This window comes from Desmodus rotundus, chromosome 1 (genome assembly GCF_022682495.2).
Source record: "Desmodus rotundus isolate HL8 chromosome 1, HLdesRot8A.1, whole genome shotgun sequence".
NCBI classification, from domain to species: domain Eukaryota; kingdom Metazoa; phylum Chordata; class Mammalia; order Chiroptera; family Phyllostomidae; genus Desmodus; species Desmodus rotundus.
This window is the reverse complement of record NC_071387.1, coordinates 122,438,444-122,456,866: the sequence shown is the minus strand read 5'-3', so window position 1 is coordinate 122,456,866 and position 18,423 is coordinate 122,438,444. Positions and strand designations below refer to the sequence as shown.

At 39.3% G+C, this 18,423-nt stretch overlaps 1 protein-coding gene and 1 long non-coding RNA gene across 2 annotated transcripts in view; one reads left to right on the top strand and one right to left on the bottom strand.

The window, feature by feature from the left end:
- Positions 1 to 6,655, top strand: part of LOC112314814 (cytochrome P450 3A12) — a 61,660-nt gene extending 55,005 nt beyond the window's left edge. The window contains exons 12-13 of the mRNA XM_053910404.2: positions 2,547 to 2,709; positions 5,085 to 6,655. Coding sequence (XP_053766379.1) covers positions 2,547 to 2,709; positions 5,085 to 5,180 — 259 coding nt within the window. The 3' untranslated portion in view covers positions 5,181 to 6,655. The remainder of the gene's footprint in view (positions 1 to 2,546; positions 2,710 to 5,084) is intronic.
- The window catches only part of LOC123480838 (uncharacterized), a 53,616-nt gene that overhangs the window by 21,169 nt on the left and 14,024 nt on the right, over positions 1 to 18,423 (bottom strand). The gene's annotated exons all lie outside the window — the stretch shown is intronic.

Here is an 18,423-nt window from a genome sequence, read left to right as displayed (position 1 = left end):
ATGAATTTTTGAAGTGTTTGTTCTATATCTGTGAAATATATGTCATTGGTATTTTCATAGAGATTGCCTTGAATCTATAAATTGCTTTGGGTAGTATGGTCATTTTGATGATGTTGATTCTTCCAATCCATGAACATGGTTATGCTTCCATTTATTTATGTCTTCCTTAATTTCTTTCTTCAGTGTTGCATAGTTCTCTGAGTACAGGTCTTTTACCTCCTTTGTTGATTTTATTCCTAAGTACTTTATTTTTCTTGTTGCTATAGCAAATGGGATTTTCTTCCTGATTTCTGTTTCTGATATTTCATTGTTGGTATACAAAAATGTCTTTGATTTCTGAATATTGATTTTGAACCCTGCTGTTTTGCCAAATTCACTTATTAGGTTGAGTAGTTTTTTGGTGGAGTCTCTAGGGTTTTCTATGTAAAACTCTCATCTGCAAACAGTGAGAGTTTTACTTCCTCCTTTCCAATCTGGATGCCTTTTATTTCTCTTTCTTGTCTGATTGTTGTGGCTAGGACTTCCAATACTATGTTGAATGGAAGTGGTGAAAGGGGGCATCCTTGTCTTGTTCCTGATATTAGTGGGAAAGCTTTTAGTTTTTCCCTGTTGAATATGATGTTGGCTGTAGGAATCTCGTATATGGCCTTTATCATGTTGAGGAATGCTCCCTCTACTCCCTCTTTGCTGAGTGTTTTTAATCATAAATGGGTGCTGTACCTTATCAAATGCTTTTTCCTCATCTATTGATATGATCATGTGATTTTTGTCTTTCCTTTTGTTTATGTGATGTATTACGTTTCTTGATTTGTGAATACTGTACCATCCTTGCATCCCTGGGATGAATCCCACTTGATCATGGTGTATGGTCTTTTTAATGTATTGATGGATGCAGTTTGCAGTTTGCTAATATTTTGTTGAGGATTTAGGCATCTATGTTCATCAGCAACATTGGCCTGTAGTCTTCTTTCCTTGTTTTGTCTTTGTCTGGTTTTGGAATTAGGATGATGCTGGCTCTGTAAAAAGAGTTTGAGTGTCTTCCCTCATCTTGGATTTCTTGGAATAATCTGAGAAAAATAGGGGTTAGCTCTTCCTTAAAAGTTTTGTAAAAATCTCCTGTGAAACTGGTACAGGGCTTTTGTGTGCTGGGAGTTTTTTGATTACTGCTTTGATTTCATCAGCTGTTATTGGTCTGTGTAGGCTTTCTGCTGCTTCTTCATTTAGTTTTGGAAGATTATATATTTCTAGAAATTTGCCCATTTCAGCATGGTTTTCAAATTTCTTGGCATATAGTTCTTTGTAGCAATTTTTTACAGTCCTTTGTATTTCTGTGGTATCAGTTGTAATCTCTTCTCTTTCACTCCTGGTTTTGTTTACCTGTGTCCTCCCTCTTTTTTCTTGATGAGTCTGCTTAAAGGCTTGTGGATTTTGTTTATCTTTTCAAAGAACCAGCTCCTGGATTTATTGATCCTTTGAATTGTTGTTTTAGTCTCTATGTTGTGTAATGCTGCTCTGATCTTGGTGATTTCCTTCCTTCTACCCACTCTGGGCTTTGTTTGCTGTTGTTCCTCCAGTTCTTGTAGATGTAGTGTTAGGTTGTTTATTTGAAATATTTCTATCTTGTTAGGTAGGCCTGTATGTCTATGAACTTCCCTCTCTGGACTGCCTTTGCTGTATCCCATAAGTTTTGGACTGTTGCGGGTTCATTTTCATTTTTTTCCAGAAATGTTTTGATTTTTTCCTAGATCTCATTATTAACCCATTCATTGTTTAATAGCATGCTGTTCAATCTCCATGAAATTTGAGTATTTTTGAATTTTTTTCCTTGAGGTTGGTTTCTAGTTTCAGGCCCTGTGGTCTGAGAAAATGCTTGATGTTATTTAAATTTTCTTCAATTTGTTGAATTCCTTAATATATTTGAATACTTAGGAATCAAATTTGAATAAAGCTAGGTCTAACCTTCAAGTAATTTACAGCCTAGTTGAACGGATATACAAGGAAACCAGTGATTACACTAGAGTAGAGGAGCATCATACTACCATGAAAGTCATATGATTAAGCTATTCAATAGGAGAGAGAGGGATAAAAGAAGAGACGTCAGAGAAGGGGAGGGAAGAGAAAGAAAAATAGCAACTTAACTAATGGGAAGTATTATTCCGCTTCCTTGCATGAGTGTGTGACCAACATGAGTTTGATGGAGCAGGATCCTACTTTTCCTTCACTTAGTCTCATTTCCTGTTTGCCTTCCAGAGTGTGAACACATCAATACCCTGAGTGTAATTTAGTGTTTAAAGGTAAATTTTCCTTTAAACAGCATTCATATCATCTCTTCAATGAGACTGAAATCTCCTATAGGGCAAGGGGAATGGAAAGGATCTGTAGCTTACAATTCTCACAGCAAAATAACCAGATCAGGATCTCACTGACGAGCCCACACGAGTAGCCTGTGTACTACTGGTTGAGGAGCCTAAGTGAGAACCTCAAACATGTAGCTCTTGTGGTGTTTATGTTTCAATAATGGTTTTCATCTACTGTTGTGGAACCAGGTTCAGTAAGTCGAACAAGGACAGCATAAATCCTTATGCATACTTGCCCTTCGGAAATGGCCCCCGCAACTGCATTGGCATGAGGTTTGCTCTGATGAACATGAAGGTTGCTGCCGTCAGAGTTCTGCAGAACTTCTCCTTCAAGCCTTGCAAAGAAACACAGGTCAGACACTTCACACATTACCACTCTGCATAAATAACACTTGAATAAGTTTTTCTTAAGCTGAGATACATATATGTGTACATACATGTAGTGAATATATATATGTATGTATGTGTGTGTGTGTGTGTGTATATATATATATATATGCCTGAGTGTGCTCATTCATTGTTTAATAATTTGTTCTGTTGGACAGTGAATCTGTTTGCAGTCATCTGTGACCTTTAAGATCCTGTTAGTCTGGAGTGCTAAGTCTGTGATTTATAAAGACCCAACAAAAAGGCCGTCTAGAGTTAATGCACTGAGTGTGACATGATGAGGCAGAGTCCTTTGAGAGAAGTTTTAAATTTGGTTTCAAGTCCCCTGGAAGGGAGTGGAAGCGCTGTGCACAGCCCTGAAGTGCAACGATGACAACGGGTCGTGACTTCTGAACGCTGCTCCTCCTCACCAGACGTCAGAGAGGCCCTCGTGATAGTGGCTCTCAACCCTGCTGTATAACGAAATCAGCAGGAGCTTTGAAAAATCCTGTGTCTCAGTCATCTCAGATTCTAAAATCATTCCTCCTCTGTGGGTTTGAAACCCATGTGCAGACAAGGTTGAGATCACTCATGAAAGCATTTCTGCCTGATGTGAGGAACTCCCACAGTCCAGAGCCATCTGGCTACTTGAACCCTCCTTCTGGGAGCCCTGCTGCAGTCATGCTGGGATTGTTTACATCTTAACAAGAGCTCTCCGACATTCTTGCTCTCCTCCTCATTCTGTTCTCATCCTTCAAGTCCTAGTTCACTCCCTAAGCCCCTCCAGGAGCCTTCCCCACCAAGTCCAGAGCCCGTTCTTTACTCTGTTCTGTTATAGAGACTGCAGGCTGGTATCATCAGTCACACCATCTAACCTAATCCTTTATCATTAAGCCATCCAGTTTGGTTCTCTGTGTTTTCGTTGTACCTAAGAATGTCTTTAACTCTAGCACCTCATTTTATTCCTTTCATAAATTCCCAATGGTGCCTTATGTCATGCAGGAAATGCTTAAAGAGGTTTTATTTGTTTGTTTTTGCAGTTGATTTGGAGATTGGGATACAGATTTTAAATGATTTAATTTGAAAATTTTAACAAATAACATTTGCAATGTGCTTTTTCTGCGTGTGTTGTTCTGTGTCCAGGGGAAGGATATATATTCCATTTGAAATTATAAAATAGAAAGGTTTTACATTAATAGAATGAACTGGAATCTCTCTCCTGAAAAAGATACAGAGTAGCTGCTATTGTCTCATATCAAGCAAGGCCCTATAATAAGGCTTATTTTTAGGACTTGTGCATTTATTATGCAGCTCCTTTCCTTAAGTAGGCTCTATGAGAGAAAAGAGGTGGAGGACGGAGGTGGTTTGCATCTTATTTGTGGCTTTGGGCAGCTGTGTAGCAGTCCTAAAGTGTGTAAACACAGGGGCCTCAGCCCTGAGGGGCAGTGGGCCTCTGGTACACCTGAGGTGAAGCAGACACTCCCTGCAAGCTCCCAGTCATCAATGGCTGGTGCTTCTCACCCTTCATGACAATTTTCTTGCCCTTCAGTCAATTGAGATCAGAAGGTTACTGTGTTGGTAGCTCTCCCAACACTGAAGAAGTGACTGAGTGAGAATAGAGATAAAAATTTAGTCTGTTACTTCATAGAAGAACATTATTTGAGTCATTCATTAAGCAGAGAATTTTTATTTTTAACTATTTCAGGATCATTTGTATTGATTGTTAACACTATTTACTGAAGCACTTTAATAAAAAGAAAATTGAACTAGATAAAATTAGTATAATGTATAGGTCTTCAGAAATTCACCATTTATTTTACACTTGGGAGCCAGGAGATGTTAGAAAACAGGCACAAGCTTTCACAAAGAGCTTTTCCCATCACAAAACTGGAAGGTTTCCACTGGGATAGATTACTGGGCTCTCGAAGTTGAGGATGACCCATACAATGAAAACATGTAATACATACTCAGGATTACTTTGCAAGTTCCAACATGCACAAAATTAACTCTATATGGATTTTCCAGATAGCTTGCCAGAATGCCAAAGAATCTGGTTTTAAGAACTCATTGTTTTTACTTAAAGTTTAAATCAAAAACAAATACAAAACATGATATTGTCTCTGGCCTGGCTCAGAATAGTTGCTGTATTGATATTTTCTTGAAAGTATGTATTGATGAATGATTTTACTGACCAGTCGTGAGACAGCTTACCACATAAGTATAAAGAATCAGAGATATATTTTGCTAAACTAATTTTATGTACTGTAAAGCATTATCATCCTCAACATATCTCATCTATTTTGCTTCTGTTGTTGACAGTGCTACATTAACTGGTTCTCATATGCTGTTTAACATTTGCAGATCCCTCTGAAAGTAGAATCTCAAGGAATTACTCAACCACAAAAACCCATTGTTCTAATGGCTGAATTGAGAGATGGGACTGTAAGTGGAACCTGACTTACACCTTGTTCTTCAAGGGAGCTGCGTCCCTGGCGCCTGAGATCTCGATTACTTTGTGAATAAAACCCAGAAATGAACTTAACCTACTGCACTTGATAGATAATTAGGGATCCTGTGCATTCATTTAGTTTTCCCAGTGTCTACATAGAGTATTATGTATTGTATATTTTAAGGGAGGTGAGTAAATAAGTGCCAGCTATGGCGACCCATCTTATTGGGTTCTTATTATACTATTTTCATCCATCCCCACTTAGTACCATCTACTCTTCCTTAGCACTAATCAAGAATACAAATCCCTCTACAATTTCATCAACAAACTTTAAAGGAAACAAGAATTATTGTGGTAAAGGTAGTAGTGACATTTTAATCAAATGTTTTCTGTTGAATATTCTACATGCTATATTATACTGAGCAACTCAATAAACATCTCTTCATAATAGTATTATCTAATGCTTTCGTGCACAGTAGGGGAAATCTATAGAGCAAAATCAGAGGGAGCCAGTGACTAAACAGTCACTGGTTGGGTAGGACCTTTTTCAGAATCCCAGTTTGATATACTAAGATAGGTGAGTGGAAAAGGATGGCTCAAGGTTTGGCTACATAGAGGAGGATTGATTAAATAAGAAAATGTATTATAGATCATGGAAACCAGGCTCCTCATTATTGGAGGAGAATGTCACTGATTCAGAAAGAGAGAAAACCTCATGAACCCTGTGGGCTCAGAGGTTGGAGCTGAATGTATTGTGTAAATTCATGCTTTTCTGTATAGCTAGGTAGATGTGCATGGGTGTGTGTACATGACTGTGAGTACACGCATGTAAAGGGGTAGGGTCCCAACAGTTATCCTGATGGGTGGGGAAAGATTACCACTGCTAGTTGGTGTGTAGGTTGAGAGAGAAAGCTTTCCCTGAATGCATCAAGCAGATCTGACACTTACAAGCTGGGTGTCCTAGTTATTTAAACTTGACGAACCTCAGTTTCCTCATCTGTGAAGCCTGGATGATAATAGTACCTACCTCATGGGGTAATTGTGAAGATTACTAACAAATACGAGACTCCAAAAATTATTTCAGGTACATGGTAAACCAACAACAGTGCTGGCCATTGTCATTAAGATTCATATTTTTACAACAGCACTTTTGAGCTGCAGAAGTCATGAAGCAGATTAATTTACAGAAGAGCCAATTTGCTGCATGGCTCAGTCACTGGATTCCGGAAGATACTTTCTGAGGTTTTGTTTCTTCTCCACCTTTGGCCTCTGTGATGCTGCACTATGACGTGAAAAAGTGGGTTTTCTGTAAACACATTTTACTGTTGTTTTTTTTTTTTCTGGACTTATGTCCTTCCTGATATCTGTCCTATTACCTGCATTGTCCCTTTCTTTGGCCTCCCTTGCTGCCCCCATTGTATGGGCACATTGGTGTATTTGTGGAATATCCATTAAACAGACTTTACTGTTTTCTCTATTTTCATTGGACTTATGGCAGTGACGGCATATTATAGGTCTTAATGTCATGGTTTTGGTGAATTGACTTGTCTTGAATTAACTTTAGGTGAAGTGCCAAAAGCAGGCACTGGGTTTAAGGCAGCTGCACCAGATTTCAATGATCCCTTGGTACTGGCCACATTTGCTGAAAAGTTGACCTTCCCCATTTCAGTGACTTTCAAGTGGCTTACATCATTGTGCCCATGACCCTTCATGTTATGCCATAAGAACTGGATTAATTAATTGGACTATTTACAGAGTGATATGACCTCTGCACCCTCCATCTTATTAAATTTGAGGATGGTTGTGCAAAGTGGAGATGATTCCTTCATTCATGTATTCATTTAAACCTTAGGCCCAGGAATATAAAAGTGAATACACTATGGTTCCTATGCAGGAGGATTATATAATTTAATTGGAGAGATAGGAACATAATTATTGTACAATTACTGAACCCACAGACACCCTATTTCTGGCCTATGAGGGAAGGAGACTAGATCTGTATTAGTCTGCTGGGGCTGCCATAGCAAAATGCAGTAGACTGGTGGCTGAAACAGCAGAAATTTATTTTCTCACAGTTATTGAGGATGGAAATCCAAGATCGAAGTGTCACCAGGGCTGGTTCCTTCTAGGGCTTCTCCCCTTGGCTACCAGATGGCCATGTACTCCCTGTGTCTTCACGTGGTCTTCCCTCTGACTCTGTCTGTTTCTGAATCTCCTTTTCTTATAAGTATACCAGTCATATTAAATTTGATGAACCCAAGGGGAGGTCTCCACAAGCACCAGACCCTGCTGGGACAAATTCTACTTCATGGGGTCAGCCTTCACACCAGAGCCTGTACACTGTGGTCTGGGCCAATCCTCACAACCAGCCAATCAGAGGGTAAATTCCACCCACAGATGCCAAGACTTAACTGTAATAAAAGGGCTTACATAATCCACACAAAGGACAGTCCTGGAGTGCCCAGCTCAGGTGATCATGGAAACTGTGCCACTCATCACCATTAAACATCTAAAATATAGGCCACTCTACCAAGACTTGGAACATAGTAGATCTACCTAACACACAGAAACAAATGCAGACAGGAAGCCAAAATGGGGAGAAAAAGACACAGGCCCCAAATGAAAGAACAAGAGAAATCTCCAGAAAAAGAACTAAGTGAAATGAAGGTAAGCAATCTACCAAATATGGAGTTCAAAATGATGGTTATAAGAGTGTTGAAATAACTTAGGAGAAGAACAGAAGAACTAACTGAGTACTTAAAAAAAGAGATAGTAAGCATAAAAAAGCACAAATAAATTATAAAAAAGGAACTAGTTAGAAATAAAGAATACAATACCTGAAATGAAGACTATATTAGAAGGAATCAAAAGCAGGCTAGATTAAGCAGAGGATCAAATCAGCAATTTGGAAGACAAAGTGGAACAAGACACCCAATCAGAGCAGCAAAAAGAAAAATAATTAAAAATAGAAATAGTTTAAGGGACCTCTGGGACAACATCAAGCATAACAATATATACATCATAAGGGAACGAGGAGAAAAGAGAGAATAAACAACTGAGAACCTATTTGCAGAAATAATGACTGAAAACTTCCCTAACCTAATTTCCTCCCTAACTAGAAGGAAATAAACATAGAAATCCAGGAAGCACAGAGAATCCCAAATGATATGATCCCAAAGAGGTCCATACCAATACACATTATAATTAAAGTGGCAAAGTGAAAGACAAAGAAAGAATCTTAAAATCAGCAACAGAAAGACAGCTGATTGTTTACAAGGGAGCTCCCATAAGATTGCCAGCTGATTCTTCAACAGAAACTTCAGGCCAGTCAGGAATGGCACAAAAAGTCAAAGTGATGAAAAGAAAGGACCTGCAACCATGACTACCCATCAAGGGTATCATTGATTATTGAAGGTGAAATAAACAGCTTCTAGGACAAGAAAAAGCTAAGAGTTCATCACCACCAATCCTGTAATACAAAAAAATAGTTAGAGGGACTTTAACAAGAAGAAGAAAAAAAGGAACATAAATATTAGTCATAAAATGGCAAGAACTAAATATCTATTAATAATCACTTTAGTGTAAATGAATTATGTTCCAATAAGAAGACATAGGATAGCTGAACGGATAGGAAAACAAGGACTCATATGTATGCCGTCTACAAGAGTCCCACTTCAGATTCAAATGCACAGATAGATTGAAAGTGAAGGGATGGAAAAAGATATTTCATGAGAAGGGAAACAAAAAAAACTGGGGTAGCAATATTTATATCAGACAAAATAGACTTTATAACAAAGGCTCTATTAAGAGACAAAGTGGGATGCTACACAATGATAAAGAGATCAATTCATCAAGAGGATAAAACCCTTGTAAACATTTATGCATCCAAAATAGGAGCACCTAAATATAGAAAGCAAATGTTGATAGACATAAATGGAGAGATAGTAATACAATCATAGCAGGGAACTTTAACATCTCATTGGCATCAATGGATAAATCTTCCTGGAAGAAAATCAATAAGGAAACAGAAACCTTAAATGACACATTATACCAGATAGATTTAATTAATACATATAGAGCATTTCACCCCAAAGCAGCTGAATATACATTCTTTTCAAGTGCACTTGGAACATTTTTCAGGGTAGACCATATGATAGGCCACAAAACATGCTTGATATGATTTTAATCATATAAAATGGTATTTTCTCCCACTACAATGGTATGAAACTAGAAATCAATTAAAAGGGAAAATGTGCAAAATACACAAATACATTTTAAAAAGGGCTAAATAACATGTTACTAAACAATAAATGGGTTAACAATGAGATCAAGGAAGAAATCAAAAGATACCTTGATACAAATGAAAATAAAAGCACAATAACTCACTTCAATTCTATGGGACACACCAAAAGCAGTTTTTTAATGCTTTAATTTTATTAGTAACAATTAGTTATTATTTATTCAGTACATCCTTATGTGTATTACATCACGGTCAAGAATTATGACTATAAAGAATCAGTCCGACAGTACTGACGTTCATTTGGGAAAGTGCTGGTATAAAGAACCTAGTAAGTAAAGGTATGCTTAGCATGGAGACTCTGAAGTCAGAATGTGAATTTGAGTTTTGTCATCATGGGTGATATTGTTTGGCAATTTTGTCCTTATTTGTTAGTGCAAGCCATAGTTTAGATTTGTTGTGTGACTATGCATAGGAGGTCCGTTAGTCAACTTGGCTAAGGGGGTGTTGAAGTCATCCAGACATTTTGGAAACAACAGTTGGACCTCAAGTGTTAACAGAGGAAATGATGTGAAATACGAACTTTTAAAAGTTCAAGGAAAGAATCAACAAGACACAGCAAAAGATTGAGTACATACAATGCAGTCAGGAATGATCAAAGATTTCTATCTAGGATCTAAAAAGGTTTCTATGCAGTTCTCCATGGACCGAAAGGTCTTTGGTGGGTTTTTGATTCCAATGGTAAAATTTAAATCAGATACTTTATGGGCTAATTGAAGTTGTGGTAAAGCACATAAAATATGGTGTTAATAGCTACTTGAGAAATATTATGTAGGTGATATAAAAATATCAAATGAGAGCATGAATAATTTAGTTATATTGAATTTATAAAGTTATTTGAATTTCTTTCAGCTTTACCCCCTTAAGGTTTTATTGGTTTCCTACAATTTTATTTTATTTTATTTCATTTTATTTTCAATGATTTAACAGAAAACATGCATGAAAAAGTAGCAAATAAAACTGGAGCTGAAAGTGCAAATTTCCATTTAATTCATTTTCATATCTGACTGGTCATTTCTTAGTTTCTTGCTGCTCATTTTTTTAAATTGTTGTTCAAGTACAGTTGTCTCCATTTTCACTACACCACACCACCCACCCCTCCCATCCCCACCTCCCACCCTCAAAACTACCCCCTTTGGCTTTGTCCATGTGTCCTTTACACATGTTCCTTAATGGCCCTTTCCCTACTATCCCCCCATTAACCCTCTCCTACCCCCCTCTCTGGTTACTGTCAGTTTGTTCTTTATTTCAATGTCTCTGGTGGTATTTTGCTTGCTTGTTTGTTTTGTTGATTAGGTTCCACTTGTAGGTGAGATCATATGGTATTTGTCTTTCACCACCTGACCTATTTCACTTAGTATAATGCTCTCCAGTTCTATTCATGCTGTTGTGAAGGGTAAGAGCTCCTTCTTTCTTTCTGATGCATAGCATTCCATTATGTAAATGTACCACAGTTTTTTGATCCACTCATTTACTGATAGGCATTTAGGTTGCTTCCAGCACTTGGCTATTGTGAATTGTGCTGCTATGAACATTGGGGTGCATAGGTTCTTTTGAACTGGTGTTTCAGGATTCTTAGGGTATAATCATAACAGTGGAATCACTGGGTCAAACAGCAGTTCCATTTTTAGTTTTCTGAGGAAATTCCATACTGTTTTCCAAAATGGCTGCACCAGTCTGCATTCCCACCAACAGTGCAGTAGGGTTTCCTTTTCTCCACAACCTGTCCAACACTTGTTGTTTGTTGCTTTGTATATGATGGCCATTCTGACTGGTGTGAAGTGGCATCTGATTGTGGTTTTAATTTGCATCACTCTGATGGCTAGTGATGCTGAGCATCCTTTCATATGTCTCTGGGCCCTCTGTATGCCCTCCTTGGAGAAGTGTCTGTTCAGGTCCTTTGTCCATTTTTTTAAATGGGTTGTTTGTTTTCCTGGAGTAGAGTTATGTGAGTTTTTATATATTTTGGAGATCAAACACTTGTCCGAGGTATCATTTGCAAATGTTTTCCCATACGATTGGTTTTCTTTTCACTTTGATGCTGTTTCCTTTAGCCATGCAGAAGCTTTTTATTTTGATGAGGTCCCATTTGCTTGTTCTTTCCTTTATGTTCCTTGCTCTAAGGGACATATCAGTGAAAATGTTGCTGCATGGGATATATGAGATTTTCCTGCCTATGCTCCCCTCTAGGACTTTTATAGTGTCATGACTTATATTTAACTCATTTATCCACCTTGAATTTATTGTTGTGTATGGTGTAAGTTGGTGATCAAGTTTCATCTTTTTTCACGCAGCTGTCCAGATCTCCCAACACCATTTGTTGAAGAGGCTCTTTTTACTTCATTTTATGCTTCTTCCCCCTTTGTCAAATATTAATTAACTGTAGAGACATGGGTTTGTTTCTGAGCTCTCTATACTGTTCCATTGATGTATATGTCTGTTCTTAGCCACTACCAGACTGTTTTGATTACAGTGGCCTTGTAATATAGTTTGATATCAGGTATTGTGATCCCTCTGACTTTGGTCATCTTTCTCAAAATAATTATGATGTGTCTTGGATTAGTTCTCTTTGGGTTTGTCTTGATTGGGACCCTCTGTGCTTCTTGAGTTGCATGGTTTTTCCCGTCTCCAGGCTTGGAAAGTTTTATGGGATTATTTTTTCAAATGAGGTTTCTTTCTCTTGCTCCTTTTCTTCCCCTTCTGGCATTCCTATGATTCGAATGTTGTTGCATTTCATGTTATCTTGCAGTTCCCTTAAGCTATCTTCATGGTTTTTTTAGTCTTTTTTCATGGAGATGCTCTACCTGGGTGTTTCTACTTTGTCTCCCAGCTCACTAATTTGGTCCTTTGCTCCATCCAGCCTGCTTGTAGTTCCTTCTAGTGTGTTTTTTATTTCAGAAATTGTATTCTTCATTTCTTCCTGGTTCTTGTGTATAGTTTCTATTTCCTTTTTCATGTTGTTGTAGTTCTCACTCAGTCCCTTGCAGTTGTCTGTGAGTTCCTTGAGCATCCTTATAACCACCCTTTTGAATTCTATATCTGATAGTTTGCTTGCCTCCATTTCATTTAGCTCTTTTCATGGGGAGCCTTCCATTCCTTTCGATTGCAGATTCTTTTTTTTTTTTGTCTCCACATTTTAGGTGACTCTTTTTGTTTGTTTCTGCAATTTCCAATAATCTGCTTTGCTAGCTGTCTTTGTAGGGTGAACCTCTATGGTAGGAATTCTGTGGGACTCAGTGGTGTGGTCTTTTTGATCTCCTTGTCTGGATGCTCTTGGGTTGCCCTTTTTCCATTTGTGTGGGCTCTCTTGTTGTACATGGGTTTTACCTGTTGGTGGTTCCTTTGTTGGCGGGTTCTCTCCTCCATCAGGTTTACTGTTATTCACAACTCCCACCTTATTATATGTGATCGGGGCATGGCAAAGATGAAATGGATTACGATGCGTGAGAGTTCTATGGTATTTAAAGTACCAACAAGTAGAGAACAGATAGGAGGTCCTTTGGAGAAGTCCAGCGATAACTATGATATTTCACCCAACTAACCACTTTTTATAAAAGGTGGAAAAGAGATAAGACTCATTGGAAGGGAAATAGAATGTGAGCTGACTCCAGAAAGCATAGCACTTATGCTAGGTTAGATAGTGAAATATAGTCAGAGTAAGGGATAGAAACTTGGCATAGGATGTGAGAGAATAAAGTTAACCTCAACAGCAATAAAGCTCAGGAAGATAGTGAAATGGACCAAGACCAGGGAAGGGTGTTGTGTGGAATTTGGAACAACAGTAATATGCCAAGAAATATATGATCTGAATTAAAAGAACAGAAAGTAAAGACCAAGTGTAGTGTGTTATTGGAATATAAGTGAAGTGAAAGAAGAAAGATTAAAATGCAATATGATAGGAAGAACAAAGAAAACCAGTCAAACAATAAAATCAAAGCAACAAACAAAACAAAGAAAACCAAATGGAAAAAGAAATTTTAAAAATAAAAATAAAAAAATAATAATGAAAATAAAAAATAAAATGCAAGTTCTGTAAATAGCAATGTAAAATATGTCTCAGTTGTTGGCCTTTAGCCTTCTGATCTCTCTCTGTGGATATGTCTTTGGTCCTTTCACCGCTCCATGTTTTATTGTCTTACATTTGGAAAACAAAAAAAAAGCCTCCCGCTGACTTTAAACCTGCTAAGCCAATTGTGTTGGTGTTCCTGGATGCTGCAGGCAGAGCAGGGCTGGGCTGGGTTTTTTTTCCCCTTCCTGTGGTTTTGGGATGATGGAGGCTTGATCTGGGCTACAACATTCACAGGTGCCCAGCCTCCAGCCCAAGTCCCACTGGCCATTTGCACCAGGCTGGTACTTTTAATCCACCTCCTTGTGCCACTCTTTGATTAGTCCCTGAGTTCACTGAGTGGGAGCAACTCGCACCCCTCCTTCTCCCTCTTTGTTTGCCTGAGCACTGCGCGTGTGTAAAGCTCCATCAGGGCACTTTAGTTCCCCTATTAAATTCAGTCTCTCTGGGGATGGCTACCTCTCTGAGCCCCTGCTGCCCCACTTTTCTGTGAGGTGCCGTGATTTGGGGTAAATCACACCCCTCATCCTCCCTCTTTGCTGGCCCAGCCACTGTGCATGAGAGGTCCTTGTGCAGTGGCTGTGAGCCTTTTTTTGAGTGAATTCTCTGTGGTTCTGGGAGGTCTTTCCTAACAAGCACCCAGCTTTTCACACAGCTCAATTCTCTGACCAGTCCTGAGACTATCTGGCTCATGGTCAGTCACAGCCCAACTCTTCTCCCAACTCCAGGTATCTGGGTCACAGTCAGTCACAGCCCAACTCTTCTCCCAACTCCAGGTGTCACCAGGCTCGCCAATTTCTCTGGTACTGTCCCAGCCAGAGACCACAGTCCCAGCCAAGGAAGGCTGCTGTGTCTCCCACTGTGTCTTTATCCCCACAGCAATTTTAAGCATCCAGGTTGTGTGGGAGGGAGGTTGTTTAGGCATCCCTGGTCTGGGAGGGGAGGGAGCTGCGAAGTTACAATCGCTGACCGGGCTCACCTCCAAAACTCCTACAGCAGCCACAGTCCCAGGTGCAGGGCCCAGGGACCTTTCCGTGGGCCTCCAAAATCTCCTTACCATCTGTTTTTAAATGTCCTCTGCAATCTTCGGCTTCCAAACTTCATATAAACTGGGAATCCATTGGCTGTTTACTCTGTTCTTCAGAAGATCAGCTAGGTGTCCCAGTTGGGTGCATGAGCAAGAGGGTTCAGCTCCCACCTACCTTGCCACCATCTTCTACTCTCAATCTCTTTATGTCCATCAGTATTTGCTTATGTGTTTATGTGCTTCTGTGTTGGGTCTGCAGATGTTTACAAGAGTTATGTCCTCTTGTTTTAAAGATCCTTTTATCATTATGAAATGCCCTTATTGGTCTTTTGCTATAGCCCTTGTTTTCAAGGCTATTTTTGTCTCATACAACTATTGGTACCCCAGCTGTTTTTTGTTTCTACTTGCATGAAATATCTTTACTCATCCCTTTACTTCCAGGCTGTGTGTGTCTTTGAACCTGTTGTGAGTCTCTTGTAGGCAGCATATGCATGAGTCTGGCTTTCTTCCCCATTCAGCCACCCTGTGTCTTTTGCCTGGAACATTTAATCCATTTATGCTTAAAGTGATTATTGATAGGTGTGTAGTTAGTGCCATTTTATTAATCATATTTTTATGATCTTCTTAAAAAAGTTCCTTTAACATTTTTTTTGTAATACAAGTTTGGTGGTGCTGAACTTATTATGTTGTCTATCTGGTAAGTTTTTTGTCCTTTGATTTAAAATTATATCCTTGCTAGGTAGATTAATCTTGGTTACAAGTTTTAGCTTTCATCACTGAGTATTTCATGCCAATCCCTTCTGGCCTGTAAATTTTTTGTTGACAATCTTATGGGAACTCCCTTGTAGGTAACTGCTTTTCTCTTGCTGCTTTTAAGATTCCCTCTTCATATTTAACCTTTGCCATTTTAATTATGATGTATCTTGGTATGAGCCTCTTTGGGTTCACATAGTTTGAGGTTGTCTGCACATCCTTCCTTGACTTGAATGTCCTTCACCAAGTCAAATAGTTTTTCAATTGCTCGATCTCCCTCTTCTCCCTCTGCAACCCCTATGATGTGAGTGTTGGTATGCTTGATACTGTCCCACAGGTCCCTTAAACTATCCTCATTATTTCTATTCTTTTTTCTTTTTGCTGTTTCAGTTGTGTGTCTTCTACTATCTTGTCTTCCAAATCATTGATTTGATCCTCTGCCCATCTAATCTACTGTTAACTCCACATAATGTATTCTTTATTTCTGTTATTGTATTCTTATTCTTTATTTCTAACTGGTTGTGTAGTTCTCACTGAGCTCATCTATTCTTCCCCTAAGTTCATCCAGCATCCTTACAATCAATGTTTTGAATCCTGTATCTGTAGATTTCATGCCCTCATTTTGTTTAGTTCTTTTTCTGATGTTATGTCCTGTTCTTTCATTTGAGGCATGCTGGTCTCCTCAGTTTGGCTCTCTCCCTATTTTTGTTTCTACATATTAGGGAGATCTGATACATCTCCCAGTATTGGCAGGGTGGCTTTATGCAGTAGAGGTCTGTGGGGCCCTGTGGCACAGTGTCCCTGGTCACCTGAGCTGGGGGCTTCAGGAGTGTTCCTTGTGTGTGTTGTGTGCCCCATCTTGTAGTTGAGACTTAATTGTTGTTGGCATGTCACTGGTGGAATTGTCTTCAGGCTGACTGGCAATGAGTACTAGTCATAACTAGAGCAGAAGAGCTGTTATGTAAGGGCTGACCCCCATGGAGGGGGATTCTCTTTAGTGGAGCTCTAGTCTGCTTAGTCCAGCCTTTGGGTGTGTCATTTGTGGAGGTAACTCTGTGGTGCTCTGGTGTGATCTGAAGCTGGCCACTAGATATGTTAGTTTTGGGGCCTCTTGGGAGTGGCTCTGGTGCAAACCAACATTAGCCACTGCCTGTGTCTGGCCTGGGACTGCCTGATAGGACCTACAACCTGATCTGCGGTTGGTAGCTGCCTATTCTGGGCTTGGAGGTTCCTGGGAGAGATTATGCTGTGAACTCAGGCTTTCTGACACTAGTGTCAGGCTTACAGCCACTTAGCAAGAAGTTCAGGGCACACCAAGGCTAGTTGCTGCTTGTTTAGGGTTTGTGGCCCTTGAGAAATTTTAGGAAAATCTGAAGCATGGGCCAAGGCTGGTCGTTTGCAAGGAACAGCCTCAAAAATAAGGGGGTACATGAGTTGGGTGGGGTGGAATCTCAGGGCATCACTAGGATGAGGCAAGCAATGTTAGCCAGGTTGATGGAAACTCAGACTTGGGGCCAACCTGTGTCTACAGGCTGGGGAGGGGAGGGCTCAAAAGAACAATGGAGCCTGCCAGCACTTCCACCTGTGCCTGTCAGCTCTGTGGGGGGTGGACCTAACAATGAAACAATCACACATGCCAGCACTTCCATCCCAGAGAGAGCTCCCCCGCCAGTCCTTGCCCTGAACCAAACAATTCAGTTCTTCTTGTGTCCCTGGCACTTTTTGAGCTACCGCTACTTCACTGGCACTTAGGGTGTGTGTTTCTGAGCAAGTGAGTCTATGCTAGGGCCCTTTCAGAGGATGCCTGGATCTACAGCGGCCCTCCATTATATCCAGAAGGAATCCCTGCTGATTTTCACAGCCAGATATAGTGGGGACTCCTCTCTGGCACTGGTGCTTTGGTCTGTGTAGCCTGGTGTGGGGCTGGGACTCTCTCATTCCCCAGGGCAAACCTCCACAGCTGAGATATTCCTCTTGATTCTTAACCACTCCAAGTGGGTGTGGGACCAGCCCATTTCAAGTTTCCTCCCCTCCTACCAGCCTTAACATGGCTTCTTCTTTATATCCTTAGCAATAGGACTTCTGTTCAGCAGTCAGATGGTTCTCAAGGGAGACTGTTCTATAATTTTGTTGTAATTTTGATGTGGTTAGGAGAGGAGGCAAGCACAACATTTTCCTACTCCATTTACCTACTTCTTGACAGGAAGTCTGATTTATGTTTTATTTTGTTAATGTGATATATCACATTGATTGATTTCTGAATGTTGAATAATCCTTGCATCCCTGGAATGAATCCCACTTGATTGTGGTGGATGATCTTCTACATTTATTGTTGTATTTGATTTGCTAGTATTTCCTTTAGGATTTCTGCATATATGTTCATCAAAGATAGAGGCCTGCGATTTTTTCTAAATGACCTTTCCTGGTTTGGGTATCATGGTAATGTTTCCCCTGTAAACTGTGTTAGGAAGTAAGTATTCCCTGTTCTTCAGTTTTTTGGAAGAGGTTGAGAAGTACTGGTATTAAATCTTTATTGAATGCTTGGTAGATTCACCAACGAAGTCATATGCTCCCGGAGTTTTGTTTCTTGGGAGGTTTTTGATTACTGTTTCAACTTCCTTACTAGTGATGGGCCTAAAGGTTTTCCAGTTCCTCATGATTTAGTCTAGGAAGGTTGTAGTCTTCTAAAAATGTGTTCACTTCTTCTAGGTTATCCAATTTAGTGGTGTATAGCCTTTCATAGTATCCTTACACAATCTTCATATTTCTGTGGTGTCTATTTTAACTTCTTCTTTTATAATTCTGATTTTACTTATTTGAGCCTTTTCTCTTTTTTCCTTAGTATGTCTACATGGAGGTTTGTCAATTTTGTTTATTTTTAAAGAACCAGCTCTTCATTTCATTAATTTTTTTTCTGTTGTTTTTTTGGACTCTAGTCCATTTATTTCCACCCTGATTTTTATTATTTACTTCTTTCTACTAATGCTAGGTTTCATATGTTCTTCTTTATCTAGTTCTTTAAGGTCTAATGTTAAATTATTTATTTGACTGTTCTTGTTTCTATAGGTAAGTCTGTAATGCTATAAACTTCCCTCTTAGTAATTTTTG